Below are 25,165 nucleotides of genomic sequence, written 5' to 3' on the forward strand. Positions count from 1 at the left end.
GTTGGTTTCTAACCTCTTTAATGGACTTCAATGGCACATCATACTATTCAACTTTTTGGCAATGTTTGTGTGTGTGTGTGTGTGTGTGTGTGTGTGTGTGTGTGTGTGTGTGCGTGCGTGTGTGTGCGTGTGTGTGAGAGAGAGGTACATGATGCAGATATGGCCAAAATTCCATATCAGGACACCCTTAAGGGCCTTAATATGTATCTGGTTGCCATACCATCTGAAAATATTTTGTGCCAGGGACCTCTATACAAAGATTTGTGATGTTAAAATGTTTCAAAAATATTTAAAATAGCAGAAATTGAAGCGATGTGAGGCTTGTGAGCTCTCAGCTGAGTTTATAGAGATTTTCGAATAGCCTTCGCTTCAAATAGAGTTTAGTGGTTGTGACGCTATAACTAATCTAGCTGGGGACCCCCTGGAACTCCCTCCCCCAAGGAACCCTAGGAAACCCCTCTTTAAGAACACCATGGTAGGAAGATACATGGTGGGTGAGTGAGTGAAGTGAAGTCACCTTTTACCTTTACGCATGTTCGTGCAAGACTGCAAGTACAGTTTGTGCAGCCAGCAACTGGGCTGAGAGTTGGGCCCGGGGCCGGTGTTAAATTAATGGGTGTAGTTAGTAGTTAGTGGCATGGGGGCGACATCTAACGGGTGCTCCGCGCATGTATAGGGGCGGCATCTTATACTCTAAGGGCGGCATGCGTGGCGAGGTGGCGGGGGCGGAACCTATGCTGACGTAGCCAGCTGAGGAGTCGGAGGAGGCTGTTTATTGTTCCTTCCCATCAGCAGCACCGAGAGAGAGAAAAGGAGGCTAAAAAGCAGCAAGCTGCCCGTCTGACAGCCAGAGAAAAAGCAACCCGGGCGATCTTTAATTCCCACACGGCTCTAACGGTCTGTTCGCTGACATAAGGAACGGGCCAGGGACAAGGCGATCGTCATTTCTCGCATAGCCAGCAGCAAAGCAGGGGCCATGGCGTACGCGTACCTCTTCAAATACATCATCATCGGAGACACGGGTGAGCAGCACTGATCAACTGGTGACAGCTTTAGCACTGTTGGGTTAGCCGCGGCTTCTTTAGCTTGCTAGCTAATGCTGCTAGCTCCTCCGCTCCATTTCCGCAGTGTTGGACGGTCCAATGACGTGGTAAAAGCAAGCAGAGAGAGGGTGGGATGACAGCAGCAGCTACCATGAACACTGTCTGAAAACACATCGAATGGCCCCGACAGTGGCGCACACTTAGCACAACGTTTTGCCTCTGTTGTGTTGCGCTTGTGTTGATGGGAGCTGCTGTTGTTGACACGTTTTTAGAGTCGCTGTTGTTCGGCCTGTCTGTTTCCCTGCGCCCAGGGTGGGGGTGTTAGCCTCGGGCTAGCTACGTTAGCCCTGCTAGTTAGCCTTTTTAGCCTGTATGTGCTCCCTCCTCGTTAAACTACGTAGCCGTTGTACACAACACACTGAACACAGTAAATATGACAACTCAGCAGGTACACGAAACACGATCACCGCGACCTCTGCTCTCTAGTAGTCTCTCCTACGCGTGTTTTTTTTGCATGCGTTATTATTAACAAGAACACACTTGATCTCATCATAGTGTCTTGGCAGACAAAACTGAAGGCCAGTCTTTCCAGTATTCCCACGAAATGGCGTTTTATAACGAATAGGATTATCAGACAAACATTCCCTGTCGCATAAACGGAACTTATAAAGGATATGATTCCTTGTTTGTGTCCAATTCCAGACGCGTTTAGCCCTGCGATATCATGTGTGTAATGTTATGGGGGCCAGTGGTTAATGTTGTCATTTGTTTACTCTGTATTCTGATCGGGGGCCTCGTTAACTAGCTTAGGTGTTTCAACAGCAGCAGGTGCATCTTATGTTGTTGTTGCCCGAGGCTGCTGAACTAAATGACTAAATAAGTATCAACAACAGCAGTAATATCATTTATGAAATTGAATTGCCTGGTTGGTCACATCGGTGTTTTTGTTGAGGTGGTGGACGGTGGTGGTGTGATGATGAGGAACAGGATCATTTGCTACATGTAGCAAAATCGAAGACCCCACCTCCCCCAAATGGCAAATGCATTAGTTGTATCTTTGTTTCAATGTTCGCTTCCCACACTGTTCATGTTTAAATGTAAGACACGGATGACCGGTGTCTTACCTGGTAAGCTTCATTGTATCATAAGATATGGGTTATTCACATCTATAGAAATGCCTGCTGTCTTGTTGCATTGGGTAGTACAGTCAATATATAACACATGTAAAATGTATTTACCTGAAAACATTTCCCCTAGATATTACAGTGACATGGTTTGGGTTTTGAATGGATTGGTTTAATCTGTTGCTGATCATTTCCTAAAACAATATGAAAATGTGGAGACACGTATATTCAAGTGTCTGACAGTGTGCGGGACCTTTGTTTTTCAAAGATACCCTTTTTAATGCATCGGCCTTTTGCTATAGAGTCGCGTATATTGCCATGAAAGTAGAGGTAGAATTGATGTCATTTCACATTTTCTTATTTGTCTTTGGACTGCTTTTAGTGATTAGAGGCCATGAAATGAAATGAAATTGATGTACTTTCAAGTTAAGTGTTGTGAAACAGTGTGGCTTGAGGTGTCACTGTCAGAAGTGTTTTTGTTTACAGCCTCAGTGTTGAAGAGAGCTGCTGCCAAGATCCCAGTTAGGTTACATCATGTAGGCATACCTCCATGTAAAAGATATCCAGGACTGTCCATCAAACATTGCTGTTAACACAACTGTTTTTAATAACCAACTACTACGGTATGTGTAGTTCTGTCTGTTGTACTTTATCTATAGTGGTTGCAGACTCGTACTACAAAGTAGCTTTTAACCATTCAGCCCTACCTTACTCTGTAGAACGAGGGTTGCATTCCAGATATTATGCATGGTCCCTCTGAAATCTACTGTAAAAAAGTATGGAAAATACCCAATAAATATCCATACAGACAGCTATGCTGAGACCTTTTTATACATGTTTACTTGAGGCAATCCATTTTTAGCCCGTGGCACTTGGGTTTCTGGCTTGATTACGGTATGTTATCTAAGGTGGAAATGTCCAAGCTTTACATGTCATGGGCTGTCGGATAAATGGGCAATCGGTTCAAGGTTTTGTTAAACAGATCTGCATCTTAAGATACTTTTAGTATGATGATATAGAAATGTACTTTAACTGAAAATTCCATCAGATTTAAAATGTTGGATCTTTCGTACTAAATCATAATTAATTAACTGATATAATTTAAGTAGCAAATAGATCGGATCCCATTGCAAACCTCTGGGGTCCCACTACACCTTGTCTGCTCCCAACCTTAGAGAACTACCAATTTAAACTCTGAATTTGCTCTGTTCAGGAAGCTTCCCAGAAAGGAGTGCAGCTTGCAAATAGATGGCAGCAGGGATTTGAACAACCTCCGTGTTTGAAGGGTTAGCTTTACGAAGTGCGGTGTGATTGAGTGACAGACGGTTATGTTTTTGTCCTTGTATAGTGTATACTGTAGGATGAGTTACTTAAGTTGGAGGCTGTTTACCTAGAGTGGATCATGTGATGATTCTTTGTCAACAGAGAGACAGGAAATTAGTCCCAAGTTAACTGGTGTAAACTAAACAGTCATTTGTGTACACACACACACACACACACACACACACACACACACACACACACACACACACACACACACACACTGTACTTGCACAAACTGATCACATCAAACACAAATGGACATTTTGCGTAGAAGCTATGACTAGAAACAAACGGCACGGCACATCATTCAGTTTCAATTATGGACGGTCAAATGAGTATACCGGTATGTGGGTTTTGCTTATTAGTCATGTATTATTAAGTTACATGACTCATCATTTTGCTGTGAGTGCAGTCTGAGGATTGAGAAATTGTCATGAACTTTAATCTATATCCCTTCTGTATTTATGTAGCAGACAAAGTAGTCCTTCCTGAAGCCCTGGGGTCTAATATCCCCCTTCGGCCAGGAGAGATTCCCCATTGTGTGAGCACTTAGAAGTAGATGTACACAGAAAAGTATTACTTTAAACTGAAAAATAGAAAGTAATGTCAGGAAATATGGCAAGCATTGCAGGTAGGTAATGCTTATAGGGGAGATTGTTATTTGCAGATGGGACAAAATCAGCATGGATCCTCTCTTCCTCTCACACACTTGCACAATGTGAGATGACAGCAGTTGTTGGTAGATTTGATACATTTAATTAAAGCAACGGCTTGTGCATTTACCGTACCCTATATGTGTTTATTAAATAATTGATTTAAATCTGTTTCCATTATGGTCAGAACAGATGTTGTCCAATTTGTCAGCAAAAAACCTAATTTTTGTTAAATACTGCTACCGCCGTTAAATAATGACAGCCGGTCAGGTTGTGAAAAGAGATGCGTTGAAGCAGGTTGGGCAGTTGAAATTATTTTAAAATGCTGGTGGGTGTGGATAAAAAGGTAAACACTATAGGTAAACAGATTTACCTATAGTGCATGCACATCATCACTACTAGGTGTGTAAGAGAGTGGCAGAACATGATGCTGAGTAAAATTAGACTGTTGGATTCATGCGAGCCACGTGTTTGTGCATTCAGAAATATGTTGGAGGAAAATTTGAAGAGAAGCAGGGAGCAGTTCGAGCCAAAGGTGTGTGGACATTAGATGTCACGCTGTCCCGCCCTGCCGGGCAGTGCCGGCAGAGTCAGACCCTGTTACAGATGTGTATTCAGCTCTCTGACTATCCCCACTGCCGGCTTCACAGCAAAACAAGAATAAATTCCCCCTGTTTCGCCATTCTATGCAGAATAGCGAGGCGGAATAACGGCACAACATTCCTGCCTTGAACAGGCTGTGCAGGATGTCCTTATCTGACAGTCTTTGTCAAGAGGTCTAGTTTTGGCTTACAGTAGGCCTTCATGTCTCAACTGGGTGTGTCCGATGTAGGCTACTACCTATAGATTATAGTATGCATTACCTTGTATCCCCCCAACTATTCCATATGATACAATTAGTAGCGTAGCTTATCTGCTCTGAAGAAGGCTGTTGCCGAAAAGCCAGTCTTGTATTTTGGAGTGCCGCTTTTTCCACTTTGTTGTTTTATGAGTTAATAGCATAGCGGTGCAGTAAAATGTGGTGAGTTGGATAACTATCTCAAGCAAGTTTTAAGTCCCTGCTAGTTGATTTTCATACTGTACTTAAATTAATAGACAATAGTCAGCAGTAATGTACATAATGCAATCTTCTATAAGCTAAACATGTCGGACCACCAGTGTGGTCGTTTAACTCTGAAAGTGTAGAAATTTTGTTTTCTAGAGTTAAATTAACTCATTACTTAAAATTAAAAGCAATCTACCAGCAAGGAAAGCCTAATTCTGCTCCTTGAGCGATATTACATGATTGCAGACTGAGATAAGCGTGCAGTGATCAGAGTGATTGACCCATGCATTAAGTCGGCTCTGTTATCATCATAGACTAGATGGTCAGGGAGTCTGAAAATATGATGCATAGTTCACATTTACATTGCTGTTGTGAAGCCATTACTGTGTCTTTTCTTTTACTTTCTACTCCTTTTTGTTAACCTTTTTTTCACTCAGTTCTAACAGTATTTTAATCACTTAAAGGTTCACCCCCAAAATGGCTTTTTCCCCCATCCAATACTCACCCCATGGAGGCCAATATTCTGATGATCTGATCACACCTATTTTACAAAATAGCTAAAATATGCGATTGATATCAGTATCTTAATTCACCCTTTGTCAAGTCCCCAAAATATGTTTTTGCAAATTCAATATAAACAAGGTGGAACCAGGGCGCAACAAGGCAGAAAGAGCCTGCTGTTTAGTCAGTCAGGGACCAATCAGAAGGCTGACAAAGGGTATGGTGGTGGTTTTCAATATGGCCGCCAAGAGCCATATTGTTACCCTACAATTATAATAATATATTGTCCTTCAGTCTCATCCGTGTTTTCTTTAATGGCACTAGGTTAACCAGTATTTAGTGTATGCCCTCTGAGTCTAGAGTGCAATAACTGCTTCTAGAGAAGAGTCTGAGTGCACTAGGTGGTGCCATGTAACAGTTATTAGTTTGTAATTGTTTTATAACTTGGACTGAACATTTTAAGTTTTTTCCCCCCCTCTTGTTCATATAGTGATGAAAGTGTTGATCCTTCTTCTGATCTTCAATCTGGTACAAAGTGCTCACTTTCAAAAGTGAGTGGGAAGTGAGATGTATTACAATGTTTGTAATACCTAGTCTGTACAACCAGCTAAATAGCTGAATATTTGGAGGGGCCGTCTGGGAGACGGAAGTTCCCTGTTTAGCCCTCTGGCACCGGTCTATGTGTCGGAACTCGGAAGTGTTCCTGAGCAAGACACTAAACCCCTAACTGATCCCTGGGTGCTGTATAAATGATGCCTACTGAATCTACCCATCCTAACCACTTGGAGCAAAGGACAAATTATGTGCAAATGTACTGTGACAAAAAAATAGACAAGGATTGGGGGCTATAGTGTCATTAAATATCCTAAAGCAGCTTTCACATATCATAAACAACATTGTTAGTATTTAGTCACCAGTCAAATCAAATATTTATAGAACCCAGGCCACAGATAGACCTAACTACTTTGAACCTGGCATCCCTATTTTGGGCATGTCGGGTTGAAATGTTTCACAAATGTTCAACGAGAAAAACTGTTATTGTTGGTGCAGGTGTACACAGCAAAATGTCCATGATCCCAGGGGAGAAAAAAAGTCAATTCTCAATCCAGGGTGATATTCTCTTTTTTTTTTTTTTTAAGATATTTTTTTTGCGGCTTACGCCTTTTATTGATTTTTTAAGGGACAGATAGTAGGCTGACAGGAAACGGGAGAGAGATGGGGGGATGACATGCGGTAAAGGCCGTGTCGGGTTCGGGAGTCGAACCCGCGGCACACCGCGACTGGATCACCAGTCCGGTGCCCAGACCGTTACGCTACGCTATTCTCTTAAGCTGCTGGACGTCAGCCAGCTCTTCCAGAGATCAGCCTGGCAGATAGGCAGTTCTCCCCACAAAATTACACCCTAAATTATAACCACCCCCGTCCACCTTCTCTACTCTGTGTGCATGTTTCAACCTCCTAAAAATAAGTCTACTTTCCAGACAGTTCACTCAATAGATAGGCCACTCCTGGTAATTTCAGTGATCTTTAATGATGCTCACACAGCTGGTTATCATTTCTCAGGTGTGCGCTGTGCACAAGGGCATGGAAATTATCATTGTGCCGTCTATAATAGATCGATTGCTACATACAAGTATAGCCTATATTATAATATATCTTTAGGTGTTTTGGACAGCTCACATTTATTACAGTGGTTATGATAACACAACTTGTTATTTTGTGCTTTATTGTGCTATATTGTTAGCACCGCCTAATATGAAATGCATAATTTATAACTATAAGGGAGGGAGAATAATTGAGACAATAACTGTGAGGCCTCAGGTCATGCTACACAATGTAATAAATGGTAAGCTGGTAACAGCTGGCCCTGGAGACTCTGTCGCTGTTGTCTGGCTGTTTCAAAACAAGTATATAAGGGTTAGAAATTCTGAAATACTCTTGCCCAATAGTGTTGATTTGACACATAATTGAATAAAAATGTGTGTACATTGATCACCAATCATTGTCATCTTTACTTTAACCCTAGAGTCCCTGGGGCCAAACAGTCTGCTCACAACTCTTGTATGTCGTCAGCCATTTTTGGTAAAAAGATGGTGTTTGCTGTGGAGGGAAACATGGAGGGCAACTATAATTGGGCATTTTCTTTAATTTTGAGCCAATTTATTCAGAGCCTTTTTTCCCTCCCCAATTTAGTTATACCAATTTATCCCTCCCACTGCTGTTGTAACATACTGGCTCACCTGCCCGCTGCCCCGCTCCAGTTTGTAGGATTATGTGCAGTGACAAATTTCACCCTCCATGCCAAACTTACCTTCCCTGACCACCGGCCGATTGTGTTCGTATAGATAGATGCTCGGCCAAGCCAAATGGGCTGTGCAGTGGATTCGAACCCCTAGACTCCACGGTGGCAAGGAAGGTACTTTACCACTGCGCCACCCGTGTTCCCATATTCCACTGTTTTACTTGTACACACACCTAAGAAGTTAACTGTACTACCACAGGCCAGTGAGAGGTCCACAATGGTTAAGTGACTTATATCTCCAAAGTACTTGTTGGGCAGAGTGGTGTACATTCTTTTATCCTCTCCAGGTTTCCTCTGCTGATCCAAGTATTGACCTCATTAACACCTACAGTATAGCACAATTCAGAAAACACATGAGCTATATTACTACGTCAATGTAATAAGAAAGAACACTTGCACTCCACGTAAGTGGAAACTCCACTAGCACAAAATAGCACAGAAACAAAACGTACACAAATGAAAATAATACAATAGATCACAGTTAAGAGTTTTAGAAAAAAATACTGTGCATACATACTTCAGCCTGTTAATGATAAGTGAGACAAAAACGGTTGCCACATTCTGTCAAATACTTTCATTTAAGAGAGGGCATTTTCTTGTTAACATGTACACTTACAGTACTTAATGTTAGTGGTTATCCATTCCAATATCCATAGTTAACCATAGCATGACATGATAACATCATATTGTCGATATAACTTTACAGTGCACATCACTAATAATTATAATAAACTATTGTGAAGATATTCGTCTTCACAGGTAGTATGTTCAAAACACCTGCAACAAAACACATGGCACATAAAGCATATCACCACCGGCACCAAGACGATACATAAACATGAGGTCCTCACTGTACAGTGTACACAGAACCATCCTATCGGTAGGGCAGTTTGTTTAATGCCAAGATGGCTGAGTAAAACAGACCTTTTTCCACGCTAAGGTTCTGTATCTTTGTCCAGATGGCATTAAGTTGAAATAGCGATACGGAGGATGATATTGAAAGTGCTAACCGTGTGATGGCCTTATTGACTTACACCCACACACTCTATGAACAATAAGTTATTGTTCAAATCAGAGAGTGTGGGTGATGGATAGATGAATGTTTGTTGATCAAACCTAAGTCTATTGTCCAGAGTGAGTCCAAGATATGTGAACCTGTCAACCTATTCTACTGTTTTACCATCACAAGCCTTAAAGGTATATTCAGTGATTTCACTTAATTCAAATATCACTTATTTTTTTGTTTTGTTGTGATAATCCTCCCTACTATAGAGTGTGCTGACCATATAAGGAGTTCGTCCCTGTCCCCAGTTAACCCCTGGGGGTCAAAAAACCTTAGGTTTCGTTTTTGACTCTCTATCCTGATTGGACGAAAGGCTGGGTCCCAAGCCAAAAACGAAACCTAAGGTTTTTTGAGTGAAATCACTGAATATACCTTTAAATGCACTAGCTAACTAACTGCATGATAGGGTTGTACAACTGATGTACTTGAATGGAGCAAACAGACATTTTCAATTTGAACAGCGTTCAAATAAAGTTGTTTTTCCGTCTTTCTGGAAAAGTTTTTCCACTGCATTGTGTGGTTTCCTAGTTTGCTGGATTTGTTTATCTTATCAGCTATGGTTTCAGAGTTACATTTTTTTGGGGCGGTGGTTATTTTAAAAAGTGACGTAACTAGATGGGATTTATATAGAATACAAAGCCGCGGTTCTTTGACATATAGTATAGATTTTGTGGTGTCTAGTCTTTCTATTCAGTAAAATGTGTGGCTCTGGCCCAAGTATTGTGGCTCTGTTCTGAGTAGAGTGTTACAAATAAAGTTTATTATTATTATTGGGGGGCCCGAGCACTGCACAGTAGCAGTGATGTAAATTGGTTTTCAATGTCCCAGGATGAGTCCCAGGATGCAGGGAGGGATGGTCTTTTAGATGAGTCCCACTTCAAAAACGTTAGGAGTCATATTTTGCCATTTTTACAAATTGCAGCATTTAACTCCCATTTCATTTTATATGGTTATAATAATTCTGGTTATATTCATTTAGAGAACAGAAGAAGAAATTATTATTATAACTAAAGCTAGCAAACTAAACTAGAATAAAAAATCACACACGTGTGAACCGAGTGTTGCAATTCCCCCCCCCCCTCCCTCTGTCTCTCCCTCTGTCTCTCTGTCTCTCTGTCTCTCTCTCTCTCTCTCTCTCTCTCTCTCTCTCTCTCTGAGACACAGCACTACCCCTCTCTCTGTTGCTGGTGCCCCCTACTGGTATAAATAAGTCACATACTCGTGCTCACACAGGTACACGGACATTGCTGGTTGTAGGAGTGGTTGCACCACTCAAAAACAGTACAGTAGTACATGCATGCAGAGGTTGTTGTTTTATTGCGTCCCTTAACTATAAACTGTTTTTGGATGCAAAATGCACCATATTTTAATCTCTGCAGTAGTGCTAAGCCCTATTGAATTCATTATTATTATTACAGAACTAAAGCCTGGCAGGCTTGGGCGATATTGATTTTTGGATATCGGTATTGATACTGTGAATAATATCGCGATTATCGGTATTATCGATTATCAGCCTTTTTAATTTGGCTGGAACCCGAAATGCTGCCAAACAGCAGTATTTCCACTTTCCAGATGTTTTTTTATGAACCAACTTGCTAGGACTCGTTACTCTCACCGGCGCCATGTTTTGTTTGCTTTCCTGGGCGGAGGCGGTCCGACAATGCTGCTGTCGCCGTAATTCAGCGTCAGTGCCAGTCAATGCATGGACACTAAGTTATTAGGCAAATTATAGTTGTTTAAAATGAAATACTTGTAAAATCCATATTTACATGACGGTAAAATTACGATATTGGGTATTATCGGTATTCAATATTATTTATATACTCCACGATATTACTGATATTGATTTCAAATATCGCGATAAACGGTAATATCGATATATTGCCCAAGTCTGTTCCACGCTGGTCGAGCAGGTCAGCATTACCTCACAGCCGTGGTAGAAATAGCAATGTGGGTAATATCTTTGAATCAAGCACTCTTCTACTACTAGCCTAGTCTAGGCCTAATGAATGGGCATCCAGTCTGAGAACTGCCAGGGGGTGAAAAACGGAAGGAGCATGTATTGCTGCTAGAGCAGAACAGTTTTTGAGGAGAAGTTAAATAATATTTATAGTTAAACAATGCCTCCTGAGATCCCACGACTCGACTTTTATTATTTATTATTTAATCAGTGCTTTGTGAATTACTTGTAGTGTCAAATACATGACGCCTGTACATGGATAACAAATCGAAGCAATGGAAATTGTTGGTGTCTTGATTTTACTGAGTTAGCACCAGTAGTCAGGGAATATTATCAGTATAATGTAAAATCTGGGAATACATTTCTTACGAGAATGTTCTTCACCAATGTGTTTGTAAGGGTGTCTATCTACTAACATATCCCACATTGGTTTCTATTCAACTACCCTAGGGAAATGTTGACAGCTGCTGAAAGTTGAGGTGCCATACAACAACCATTATAAGGCAAAATGTTCTACATTTCATTATGCTTTAAGTAGCATGTGACATGTCAAACTAGGGTTTTTTCATGATTCTGAATCCATTCCAAGCATTAGTTTTGCACGAAAATCACTCCTTGGGCTAAATTTGGCCATAGCCACTTGCCCAAATGTGCCCTAGGGTGGTTGAATAGAAACCACTGTGGGATATGTTAGTAAACACCTTATAAACACATTGGTGAAGAAAATTCTTGGTAAGAAATGTATTCAGACTATTCAGTGTTAATTTCATGAACTTAAAACTAAATGTGTCAACCTTTTTTTTTCTCTGACAAAAACTAAGCTATGATAGTATGATGACTAAAACTAACAAAGACTAAATATATTGACAATTTCGTCAACGAATAAAAACTAGACAAACTAGAAGAGACCCAGTAGAACTAAAAGACACATTATGTTTGGTTGAGAACTAAAAATAGCTCACATTGTGAGCTTGTAGATCAGCTATTTTCAACATGCAGTGTAAAAAAATGCACCAAGGCCCACAAAAGAGATGACAAAAATATGACTAAACCTAAATGGAATTTTATTCCAAAGTCCATGGCTAAAACTGAATCAAAATTTGCTGTCAAAATGAACACTGCACCCAGTCCAAAATGAAGCCAGTCAGTTCCGCTGTTCGTTCTTATGGGGTAAGCTGCTCTCTCCACTTATTTGAATGACCGTAGTTTGATAAGCGCAACTCTGTTAGCCACACAGGTAAACACTCTGTGTGGTGGTGGTGAGGCAGTCTATGTTTACATCATGATTACAGGTGGAAACTGGAAACATTCACCAATGAATGACACACATTCTCTCTAGATGTGAAGGAACAAATGCTACTCATCCTTAATCATCTGATATGTATAATAATTTAACAGTTTGACTGTGGGATTAATTGTGATCCCCAGCTACAAGAGCAAAATTTAATTGGATAGTGGTTCTAAATATTGGTTTCAATATTTCAATATTGGTTTCTTAGACAAGAGAGGACACCGACATACATACCCCGACATACATACATAAATACCCAGCCGATCGCAGCCGGCGATCCAAAGCCCAAAAAGAAAAGCTATACGCAATATACACAATGAGCTATATAAACATTGACTGAAAGTAATAAATATAAATCACACTTGTGTGAATTGAGGGGCGCTCTTATCATCATCATTTGTCCTTGGACGATGCAAAAGCGCTAATCCACGCCTTTGTTTTTTCTCGGCTTGATTACTGCAATGCACTTTTTTCAGGACTGCCTAAGAAAACAACTGACAGATTACAACTTGTCCAAAATGCAGCAGCCAGAGTTTTAACTAGAACTAAGATGAGAGAACATATTACTCCAGTTTTGGCATCACTGCACTGGCTTCCGGTTGTTTTTAGGATTGATTTTAAATTTATTTTACTTGTCTATAAAGCTCTCAATGGTCTCGCACCTTCCTACCTACATGACTGCCTGCCTAAATATGTCCCAAACCGCCCCCCTAAGGTCTTCCACTGCTGGCCTGCTCGCTTTGCCTAAAGAAATGGCAACAAAAAAATACGGGGAAGCAGCTTTTTGCTTCTACGGGCCGTCGGCATGGAACAAGCTCCCACTATAGTATAGTGGGAGCTTGTTCCATGCCGACGGCCCGTAGAAGTATTACTATACCTTCGTCAGGCAGCCTCTGTAGACATTTTTAAAGCTCAGCTCAAGACCCACTTCTACAACATTGCTTTTAATTGATCTTTTTTTTGTTTTTGTTATTCATGTCCTCACTGTATTGCATTACTGCTTGATTTTTTAATGTCGTTGCCTCGCTTTTCTTTTATTCTCCATTGTTCTGTAAAGCACTTTGAGCTGCATTTCATGTCATGAAAGGTGCTATACAAATAAAGTTTTATTATTATTATTATTATCATACAACATCATATTCCGTGCTCAGCCAATCAAATCATCACAAATGGGCTTGCCCATGTGGGTTTTAATTAGATTCTACCTAGGTCAGCTCGAACCTGCTCAGTTCTGTGTGGTTCACATGGCGCGGGTAGACTGGACTATGATTAGGCTGATTGGCTGAAGGGGTTCTGCCAACGCTATGTAGTCCCATAACCAGTCAGACTCCATTGGCATGTATGGAAATGCAATTTATGTGACGTGGCCAAAGAATGGATCGAGAAAATAATTTTTCTTTTTTTCATCTAGAGATCTAAAGATCAGAGGTCTTGAGCTCACACTCGATGAGTGTGAGCTTCAATTCCTGATGGATCCTCACGGCCCTCTACCATACTGCCGAATTTCGTGAAAAACGTTAGCTCAGAACTGCCAAAACTGCTAATACGGCGAAAGTTTTACAATAACAAACAGCCACCCACTGTGGCTGCCACATGATGTCACGGGGGGCATGTTTTTAGTTTTAGGGAAATGAAGCATCATTTTGACTTTTAGTACAAGTCTTCAGTGACTCATTCATTGCAGATTCACTGCCACTAAATGCGTTACGAGACATGAATGCTGAGTGTTATTATTGTATATAAAACAAAATCAGTCACAAGATGTGTTTTTATTTGCCACATGAGGTCTCACGTCGTTAATGTTTAACTGCTGTCCTAAACAAACATTAAAAGTCCATAGACTTGGCTGCCATAGGACATCATTTCAAGAACTTGCCCAGAACGTGCAAGAACAGTTTTGGACATAGAAGGTTACCACCAGACCGCTACAATATACAAGAGTCTCTCTCTCCATCCTCCCATCACCACAGAGCCCCTGCCTAGCAACGCCACTGCCTGGTGATGGTAACCCTGGGAAACAATAAAGAGGAAGGTCTCTCTCTCTCTCTCTCTCTCTCTCTCTGTGTATCTCATTCAACATGGCTGATCTGTACTCTTAGAATTAACAATGTTACCACAGCTGCTAAGCGTTGCTGGGTTGTATGATCAGAGGAATGTTTGCTATCATCTCAGTCACAGTTGTAACACTTTTACATTGATTTTTCTCTAAAATGTTTGAGAATAGCTCAAACATTTCTTTGTGTCCGTCTGACTGACTGACTGACAGACTGTGTGTGTGTCTGTCTGTCTCTATCTATCTATAGTATACAAACCGTGATTGTGTAACTACAGTCCTGGTTGAAAAGAAAAACTAGTGTCTGGGACGAAAACAAAACAAAATTGCCAGCATATTTGCAAGTTCTAAGAATGTTAAACGGTTGCCTTGCAACATTCATCTTCTTTTATGCGTTAAACCTGTCAGCAAGAATCTGGTGAGACATGCCTTCAGCTGGAGGTGAACAATTACATTATCACCCTTCCATCTCCGATAATGTCTCCCTTATGGTGACTGTTGACATTTGGGGCTAAAATGGTCGCTCTGAACACGGGAGCTAGTGCCATCTGTTGCTATGGCAATGCCCTCTGACCCCCTGGATGTTGGGGAGGTTGGCCTCTTGTTTGACCAATCGCCTGTCTCGAGTTGAGGAGTTATGCAAATAAGGAGGCAGAGTCTGCAGAGATGAGCAATGAAAATGTTCTGCCTAATTTATGCTTGATTGCGTGTTATATAAATAACCTGTCGACTACAAGCTTGTTAGGTTAGGATGCGTGACACAGACACGCACTAATATAGTCTTTCCTGTGTGTTGTCAATTTCGGCTAAAGCCGTGAAATTGATAGATGTGTAGATGCCTTCTGACTGAGTGGGGATTGACCGTTCAGAATGCATCAGTGCTGTGGATATTAGTGGATTAATCATGTACTTTTAATTTAATGTCAATGTTAGTCTTTTGTCCATTTTCTGCTTTCATTTAATCCGTCTTTATGCAAGATTTCTTAAAGTGTACATCTGAAACCTTTGACCATGAACTGCACTCTACTGAATTTATTGCTTAACATCCATGCCAATGCAAAAGACGCAGTAGTAGTATGTGAGCAGTGATGGTTACTTCACATTTGAATCAGATATATTTATTTTCATACGTAAAGGGAATATAAATGGGCCTTTAGTCATAGTCATTGGCAAAACTCAGACTATATGGTTCCCAACAGTGGCCAACTGGTGCTCTTTTGTGAACTCTGCAAAAGTAAAGTGCCGTAAATGGAACATTGCTTTAAAGAAAGCCTGTTTATAATATCACACTGTGAGAAGATGGGGGGTAAAGCTGCTGCATGGTAATTGGGTGTTAGAAACAGACTGATAAGAGTTGATTCTTCAAACAATGGGGTGGGTGGAGAGTTCCATTTTGATGTCCAGCCTGGCTGCCACATACATATGCACGAGACACTACTTTATTTCCTAAAGGTTCTTTCTATCAACATTAACCTTTCTGCTGTAGACCTCTGAGGATGAAAAAAGCAACATCCTGTGTGAGCAAGAGAGGGCATTAATCCTCCAGCATACCCAGCCGTCTGGCCTGAGACTGGCTCTTAATTAGACGGTAAACACCAGTGGTGAACAATACTTCAAAGTAGTCTTTCATGAAAAGTCACACAAACAAATCTAAGATCCATGTTGTACAACATCCATCTACAAGCTGACAATGCGTTGTAGATGGGCTCTTTTTTTCTTTTTCTTTTTTGCCATTTTGGGCGGGAACCCCTTTTGGTGTTATCATCATGTTATGCTTTAGCTATTGAAAAATAGCAGATCTACAAGCTCACGCTACGAGCTTGTAGGTCTGCAATTTTTGAAAAATCGAATAACGACTGACATAGAAATGTAGCTTTTTCAGAAAACTGTCAGGATGTAGAAGACATTTTTAGAATCTGATCTCAGGTCAGAATGGGTTAATAGAGCCCATCACGAGCCAATATCTGACTATCTGTCTACAGAGGTCAACAAACTACCTCCCTTCCCTCTCTGTGATTCCTCAAGTGAATATAATGTGAATCACACTTAAACCATCTTCTGCAGCACACAGTATGATAATGTACAGTATCGTCACTATCGTGATCATGTGGTATGATTTTTCCTAAGTCATACGCGGACATGGTTATACAATTAAACTGGTGTACGTGATGCCATCTAACCTTAGATCTACAACTAACTAACTACTGGCTCTTGTTGAAAATCCAGGGGGCGACCTCTTATTATTTTTTTGTTATCGTGTGTGTGTTTAAGTGGATGCTCAGACCTCTGTAACAATAATTGATAACGAGGCTGTGTGTGCATGCATGTGTCTAAGGATCTGTTTCACAACTTCTGGGACTGAGTTTGCGTGTGTTTTTCTGTTTCAGGTGTGGGGAAGTCATGTCTATTACTACAGTTCACAGACAAGAGGTTTCAGCCAGTTCACGACCTCACTATTGGTAAGACCCTCTCTGAGAGTTTACGACACTGCAGCTGATGCCAATATCTCAGTCAATAAATATGGCAGATGCTCTGATGTGCTGTATGAAACTATCAGGAGGCACTTAGAACTGTTGTTACACTGTTACTGATGTTAGCATCAGGATTCCTTCTGATAGACGGACATGAAGCTCCATTTTACCTTGATGGTGTGGCCATATGAAATAACAATGATTTGTATGCGTGTGTGTCCAGGTGTGGAGTTTGGAGCGAGGATGATCACTATAGATGGAAAACAGATCAAACTGCAGATCTGGGACACGGTAATATACAAATGTTTGATAATAGCATGACCATGATGTAATAGGTTTTTATCCGAGCATGCCTGTTTTTTGTCGTTGACCGAGTTTGGATATTGAGGACAAATGGGTGTACTGTGTAACCTATACGTTTTATAGCTTTCAATCCGGGACAGCATCTGTGTTTTTACATTGTTTTAATCTAGATGATTATGGCATACGGCTCATGAAAATCAAAACATCCTATCTCAAAATATTAGAATATTACATCATCTAGAAATGTCGACCATCTGAAAAGTATATTAATGTATGCAGTCAATACTTGGTCTAGGCTACTTTTGAAAACAATATTTAATGGTGGTGGAGGTGGTGGGCGGCGGCAGTGTGTTGCACACGGAACGGAAGACATGTAGTTGACTTTGACTGACTGACTACTGCTGCTTATTATCACAACATAAAGTTATATAATGATTTCGACCTAAATGGCATATTGGCATAATATATCAACAAGGAGAGGATGATAAAAAAAAGATTAGCCTGATGAGTCGTTTCAAACATGGTCATCACTCATCAGGCTAATCTTTTTAACTTTATTTACACTTAGACAGAGTGACACATTAGGCCAACATTACCTAGGTTAGCTTTACATCTTGTGTTGAATGTTGGCATTATAATCCCTTGGTGTTTCATCAGCGTGAACGAAAATATAGGCTACAGGCTGCAGCCTGGTGATAAAAAAATAAACTCCACACGTGAAATACTACGATAAGGATTAAGGAAGCAAGGATTCGGCCGTGATGTCACTGCTATGCAACAAGGAAGTAGCACAGGGAAGCACAGCAGCAGAAACCGAACGCCATTATGAAGGAATCGGCAGTGATGTGATATCACTGACGATTCCTTGGGCATGTGACGGATTTAACTTGTCTCCACTGTTGAGGAAAACCCCCAGCTCAGCTGCTGTTTATAACATTGCGCAGTGCGGGTACACTGATTAAAAAAGGTCACCCACCCTCGTTGCGTTCCGCCCGTACCCGTACCCGACCCGTTAACTTATAAAAGTATCTTTTCTGCCCGTGGATCCGACTCGTTGCAGGACTATAGTATTACTGTGCCAACTAGCCTGACCTTAACTCCACAGAGAATCTAGGTTGTATTGTCAAGAGGAAGGTCTGAGACATAAGACTCGACCATACAAATGAATTCACGGCTGTTATCAAAGCAAACCTCGGCTTCCATAACACCTCAACAGTGCCACAGGCTGATCACCTCCATGCCACACCCCATTGATGAAATCATTTGTTAAAAAGTAGCCCAGACCATTAATAATATACTTTTAAAATGGTCGGCCTTTCTGGATTATGTCTAATATTCTAATATTTTGAGATAGGATTTTTTGATTTTCATGAGCTGTATGCCATAATTATGAAGATTAAAACAAAATAATTATTGTTGTCTCCACCAGGCCAAAGTCGTGGCTGCCATGTTTTTTCCCCCCCCTCATAATCCTTCTTCATCAGTGTTCACCTTTTTTGGGGGGTCTTTAAACTAAAGAACATGGTGAAACTGACTACTTGAAAGCATGGTATAACACAGGGCTGTTCAATGTTTAAAGGACATACTTTTGGTAGCGGCTCAGTGGCCTTGAGTGTCCGCCCGGAGACTGTGAGGTCTGGATTCGAACTGGCCGGGTCATACCAAAGACTCAGTGTCTCCCTGCAGGGACTTACCTCAGTCCAACCCTTGATGCTGAGTGACAAACTCTGCAGCATCAAGGGTTGGATTGGGGTAAGTCACTGCGACATGCTAGCGTCATGTCCAGGGTGTGTACTTGTACATCATGTCCAGGGTGTGTACTTACTTCCTCGCGCTACAGAAACGGGAGATAGGCTCCTGCTCTATGGGCCTCATGGCTCTACAAGGCTTACTTATTTGGGTTTTGTTTACCTTGCCAGCACTAAATAACTAGGGATGTCCCGATCACGTTTTTTTTTCTCCCGATCCGATCATTTGATGTTGAGCATCTGCAAATACTGATTTTCTCACCAATATTTATCATCCAGTGAAAAGGGGTCACAATGTCCCACTTTTAACAAGTGAATGAGAACATTGGAGTGGATTCTGCCCATACTTGTATTACAAAACCTGGTTCAGCATGTATTACAAAACCTGGTTCAGCATTTTTTGGAGAAAATAAAAAATCAGGAAGAAGTCATGGTAGGCAATAATATTGCCTACCATGACTTCTTCCTGATTTTTTATTTACCAGTGAGTCGGTCGCAGAAGCATATTATGCTTCTGCGACCGACTCACTGGTAAATAGACGTTTGCACAATAACAAACACAATCGTTATGAACATACAAAAAACAAAAGGTGTGTCTGGTTTTGTAATTTCATACATCGGCAGAATCCATTTTGGTTGCTTTAATTTGTGTGCTAAGAATTTCACCTTGGGAACGGTTTCACCGTCCAGTGTAAGTGAGTTGACGGAATGTTGGATAATCAGTTTTTAATCTATCAAGCAACTATTGAATATACTATCTTGCCAATATTTGAAGTTGTCCCCCAAAAATGGAAATGATCCTATAGTTTTGGCATCCATTGTTAGGTATGCCCATATGATGACCAGATATATTGTCTAAAAGTGTGAACTGTATTTTTCATTTCACTACGTCTTTAAAACATTAGCAGAGCATTTCTAAGAGCAGACAGTGTTTTCATACTACCTGGTGTGTGTGTGTGTGTGTGTGTGTGTGTGTGTGTGTGTGTGTGTGTGTGTGTGTTTGTGTGGTGGGGGGGTCACGCACACCCACACCAACCCAGATTGAGACGATAACATTCCTACGCCACCACCCTCCTCTGCTAAACAAATTCTAGAGGGAACACTGTATTATGTCATTTTATTGACACGTCAATGTCCATAATGTGATGCAATTTAGGTGCAGTTAACATGCTGGCCAGCAGGTGGAGTCAGAGCTCTATGAGCCACAGTGGAGCTAGTCTGAAACTCCACAGGATGCTCTGACTCTGGTCGTCTGCCCATTGCAGCAAGGACACCATGTCTTTTTCCTTCATGGCTCGTTAGGAGGACGCACTCCCTGAGGTCAAATACCCCAAAGTCAATAGAAGTTTAAGTGTCTCAGTTGTGGCTCACAAACAGTTTGTTGAAGACACCTCCAAATAAAACGCACAACATTGTACTGTTACCTGGCAGCCTTCTAGTGGTCTCAGAGGTTAGAGGCTCCTAAAGAAGAACCAGGGGAGACAGATATATCGTGTGTGTGCGTGCGTGCGTGTGTGTGTGTGTGTGCATGTGTGCGCGCACCAGATGGCAGACAGACACAGCGTTCTCTTTTTTGAACTCATTTATCATTTATACACTAATGGCATTACTGACTGACTGACTGACTGACTCATGGCCTGGTTGTCTGCCTGTTGGGATACATCCTTTGAGAAGGAGACGCTGCAGCTGTCTGTTAAGACTATAGAGCGGTGTGCTGTGTATTTGCTACCGGGTTAAAAGCACACAGAGCCAACAATGTTACACTGCAGAGAGAGCGTAGAATTATTATCAAACTATAAATGTGCTAATAAGCTATTATTATTATGGATCGATAAATGCCTAGAATCCCCTGCGTGCATATCTCGAGAACCGTCCGGGTCTCCTGCTTGAGCGATGGACTTCAAACAGGGAGTACAGTGGTGCAGGGTCCCCACAGTCATGGCATTCCTGGAAATATGTTGAAATTAGACGGTTTGGAAGGTTTATCAATGGTCCTGGAAACATATTTGACTATGTATTGTTTTTGGTCTGGATTTAGTTAATAAAAATACATTTTCCAAAACATGTATAACATTACATGAAATTTGTAACATACATGTAATTATATGGTTGTTTATACGTATTGTAACGTTTTGCGCACCAAGCTTGAATCCAACCCTGGTCTCCAGCTCTGCAGGCAACGACCAATGCCAAGATATGCCAAGTTATGGCTGGGTGTGTTGCGGGGTCACTACAATATATACAGTACATTTTATACATTTATCATGTATAACTTTGACATAACATTTGGAATGGAATAAATGCTTTATTTTTGCTACACAGCCTGTCTTTGGGCATTGCACATAGTTGAAAGAGACTCATTATTGCGCCTGGAAATTGGGTTAAATATTCTGGAAAGGTTTTGGGAAGAAAGAAAGTGTGGGAAGACTGAGTTGGTCGCATCAGCGGTCCTACAAAAACGAGAGAGGGGTCAGTCTTGACACCCCCATTGGAGAGTAGTGAAAGGCAGTGTATGAGGGACAGAAGTGTGGAGCGGACTAGACCCATGAACAGAATGAGAAATTGTATGGTGCAGCCAGGGAAGTACAGTGAACAAGGTGCTGCTGAGTTTGGAGACTGCACTGTAACTAGAGTGACACAGGTTTGATCCGAAGAACACTGTCAGAGAGAGAGAGAGAGAGAGAGAGACTTTGTAAAGCAGAAAGAGAGGGAGAGAGACTTTGGAAAGCGGAGAGACAACAGGGATTGTGTCAGAGAGAAGTCCATTGTGTCCACATAACAGGCCCTGCTCTGTCCCCTTACTCACTATTCCCAGCTCACTCGAACACCAGGAGCTGGAATCCACTAGGGGATCAGGACTAAAACCAGGGACTGGGCATGTGCCAATTTGCGAGAATCTTGACTTCTTGTTTGTTACTGTGTGTGCATTTATTCTTTTACCACGATAAACGGGAATTAATCCATTTCATCACAATTTCTTGTTTCAGATATATTTATCTCCTTTGTGTCTTTACTGTGTATGTATGGAAAAAGACCCATAACCCCCTAGGACAAGCATCCTAGGACAATCGTTCATCTTACTTGGATGTTAATGAATATCCATTTATTTCTACATCTCCAGGCTGGTCAGGAGTCATTCCGTTCCATCACCAGGTCTTACTACAGAGGAGCAGCCGGAGCACTGCTAGTCTACGACATCACAAGGTAACGCAGCCAATCAAATGGAGCCATGGAACCTCCGTAGTCGGCGTGCACTCGTATGAACCAGGAAGTTTCTGGTTCCTTCTCTCTCTCTTAAAAAAAAAAAAAAATCCAGATGGACAAACATGGAGAGAGGGACAGTGTCATCGCCAGCAGCTGAAACTGGGATACTGATAATTCCCATTGAATACACGCCAGTCCCCTGTGGTTCAGCCTCCCATGACATTATTGGCCTTTCCTCCGGCTGGAAAGTTTACTTATCCAGTTGTGAACTGTGTGACAGCAGGGCAGAGAGAGATTAGTTTGACGTATTTTTGCACTGAGAATGTTCATATCGACCACGTAGAGCAGAGCAGTGCAGGGAGGGAGCGGCTTCCAGTGGACCACACACAAAAACAAAACGGTGGAAGACATTGAATGAAGTGTAAAGAGAGAAAAGCCTCCACATACAATTTTAAAAGAGTTCAGTCAAACATAAATGCAGAGTTGGTCAGACACGCATACTACAATAAATGAAGTGTGCTTTTATTGCTTTCCTGTCTGCAGTATCTACACTTGTGGCTAAGTAATACAGAGCTACCAACCTGCACACATTTTGTGTACCAACCACGCAATTCTAGGCGTATAGACACCTAGAATTGCGTGGTTGGTACACAAAATGTGTGCAGGTTGGTAGCTCTGGTAATATGTAAGCAGTCGGTGTATAAGACTGAATAATCATTTGCTGACTGCTGTGTCTATGTATTCGACAGAAGGGACACCTTCAACCACTTGACAACTTGGTTAGAGGACGCACGCCAACATTCCAACTCTAACATGGTCATCATGCTCATCGGAAACAAGAGGTAAGCGTTCTATCGACCATGTGCTTCGATGAGGCCTTGCTTCACATTCTATGTACATATGCATGGAGACTAAAAATGTCAGACCCGGTCTGAGAAATGGCCATTTGTGAAATCAGTCCACAAAATGTGTCCACAATCTTCCAAGGGGTTGAAATATTCTACCTGCTTTTGCTCTGTTGCTACAAGAGTCATCGCTCACATCCTTCTACAAAATATCAGCCACAGACTCACAGACTGCAGTGTGCACAACGTGCCATCCCATGCAGTCTTGATAACATTACTGTAACCTTGAATAGACGCAAGCTAGTGTAGCATGTGGTCTACTCTGATGCAATTGCTCCTATGTGCGTCTGTGTTGATGTGTATCTGTATGTGTGTGCGTTTAGTGACCTGGAGTCAAGGAGAGAGGTGAAGAAGGAGGAGGGAGAGGCATTTGCCAGAGAACATGGCCTCATATTCATGGAAACCTCAGCAAAGACTGCTTCTAATGTAGAGGAGGTAAGAGAACAAACACTTAACCGTTTCCGTCCGTAGGACGTGGCCACACGTCCTAGGGAATCCAATCATTGGACGTGTGTACACGTCTTAGAGCATCCTCAATGATACCAGGCGAGAGAAGAATATTCAGATTTTTTTCCCTTTGCAGTCCGACTCTCGGCCACCGTCCTTCGCGCTCTACAGCCATATTAGCTTCCCGTTGACTTAGCTGTTAGCGCGGCAGAAAGAATGCCTCGTCTCTCCTAATCCAGGGCGCTCTCCGTGGTTTGATCTGATGGATATACTAGTGCTTCATTTCTGACTGCTTCTAGAGGAGCTAAGAGAAGCAACACTGTTGGCACACTGCACACACATGAGAGTAGGTTATATACAGTTGATCTGTAATCGCCAAGTAGTTGCACCCTGTACGATTGTTATTCTCAATATTGTATACACACACACACGTTTTTCTTTACTTTTCTCTCGTGTGTCGTACTGTTATGACATTCTTGTTCATGTACATGTAAACACTAGTATGTATAGGCTGATTATGACGCACGGCACATGTAATTTGATCTCTCAGAATGATTAGCTCAGGCTTATTATTGTGTTGTCTATAAGCATATGAACATTACGGTGGTTATTATTGTGTTGTCTATAAGCATATGAACATTACGGTGGTGCAGACGCAAGCTGGGGATGTTGGGAGCAGTTGACAATATCTGAGATTTGTTGTCGTAGCATTTGGCGAATGTCTCCTCTCCCTCTGTTACTATGAGGTTTACACAGAACATCCTGAGAGGAGAATTGTGGTCCAGTGGCTACAGCATTGTTGTCTTCACCACTTTTCGACCTTCTTTTGGATGCTCTCTTGCAGTACGTCAGTGATGTTAGAATTAGACTCTGCTTAACGGTAACACAGGAGTATCACTTTACAAAAATAAAAACAAAGACAAAAAACCCCAAAAGATCAATCAATCATTTATGCATTCAAGCGCTGACTATTGATCATCAATATTCTGATGATTTGTGCAAGTAATTGCCCATTTTACTTTGAAAACGGCACAACCTGTGAGTGGCTCGTCTGTTGGCACACAGCTTATGAAGACCCGACCTGCCATAACAAATCCACATGCATACCCATTTTACCCACCCAACCAAAGCTGTTGTACCAAATGAAGTGCCTTCGTCACTTCATGGCATGTACCATAAATAGCCGTGTTAATACATACACACAGCCCAATTGTTGTGTAGTCACACACACACACTCTTAGACACACACACACACACATACAGTGTGTTGGTATATTTAATGAATGCATGGTGATGTCTTCAGGGACCCCTCTCTCACTTATCCAATCACATAAATAATCCCATCCTACACACCACAGCACGCCAGGCCTTGGGCACCATCGTGTGTGTGTGTGTGTGTGTGTGTTTACATTGATTTCCCCCCCCCCTCTCATGCCCTACACTATCAGTTGCGCGCACACACACACGCACGCACGTATACGTACACGCACAGCTGTTCTCCTGAGGTGTTGAATACAGGAAAAGTGCATGTGTGAGTGCATGTGTGTGCTTGCTTGTGTGTGGTATGATTAATTTGTCTCATTAGTGTCCTCTCAATCCTCCTGATACCCTACGTCTCCTCTCTCTCTCTCTCTCTCTCTCTCTCTCTCTCTCTATCGTTCCGTCCCTTGCCGTCCATCATTTACTCATTTTTATTCCTTTCTGCCTTCCATCCTTCTCTCTGTCCTCT

The 25,165-nt window shown here is 41.7% G+C and overlaps 1 protein-coding gene across 1 annotated transcript in view; it reads left to right on the forward strand.

Moving 5' to 3' along the window:
• The first annotated feature begins 745 nt into the window (after nt 1-745).
• The window catches only part of rab2a (RAB2A, member RAS oncogene family), a 31,153-nt gene continuing 6,733 nt past the window's right edge, over nt 746-25,165 (forward strand). The window contains exons 1-6 of the mRNA XM_083781213.1: nt 746-1,022; nt 16,746-16,817; nt 17,053-17,120; nt 22,002-22,084; nt 22,834-22,926; nt 23,313-23,424. Of these exons, the coding sequence (XP_083637339.1) occupies nt 977-1,022; nt 16,746-16,817; nt 17,053-17,120; nt 22,002-22,084; nt 22,834-22,926; nt 23,313-23,424 (474 nt within the window). The 5' untranslated portion in view covers nt 746-976. The remainder of the gene's footprint in view (nt 1,023-16,745; nt 16,818-17,052; nt 17,121-22,001; nt 22,085-22,833; nt 22,927-23,312; nt 23,425-25,165) is intronic.

Source organism: Protomyctophum parallelum, assembly GCF_964188405.1.
Source record: "Protomyctophum parallelum genome assembly, chromosome: 14".
Lineage (NCBI taxonomy): Eukaryota > Metazoa > Chordata > Actinopteri > Myctophiformes > Myctophidae > Protomyctophum > Protomyctophum parallelum.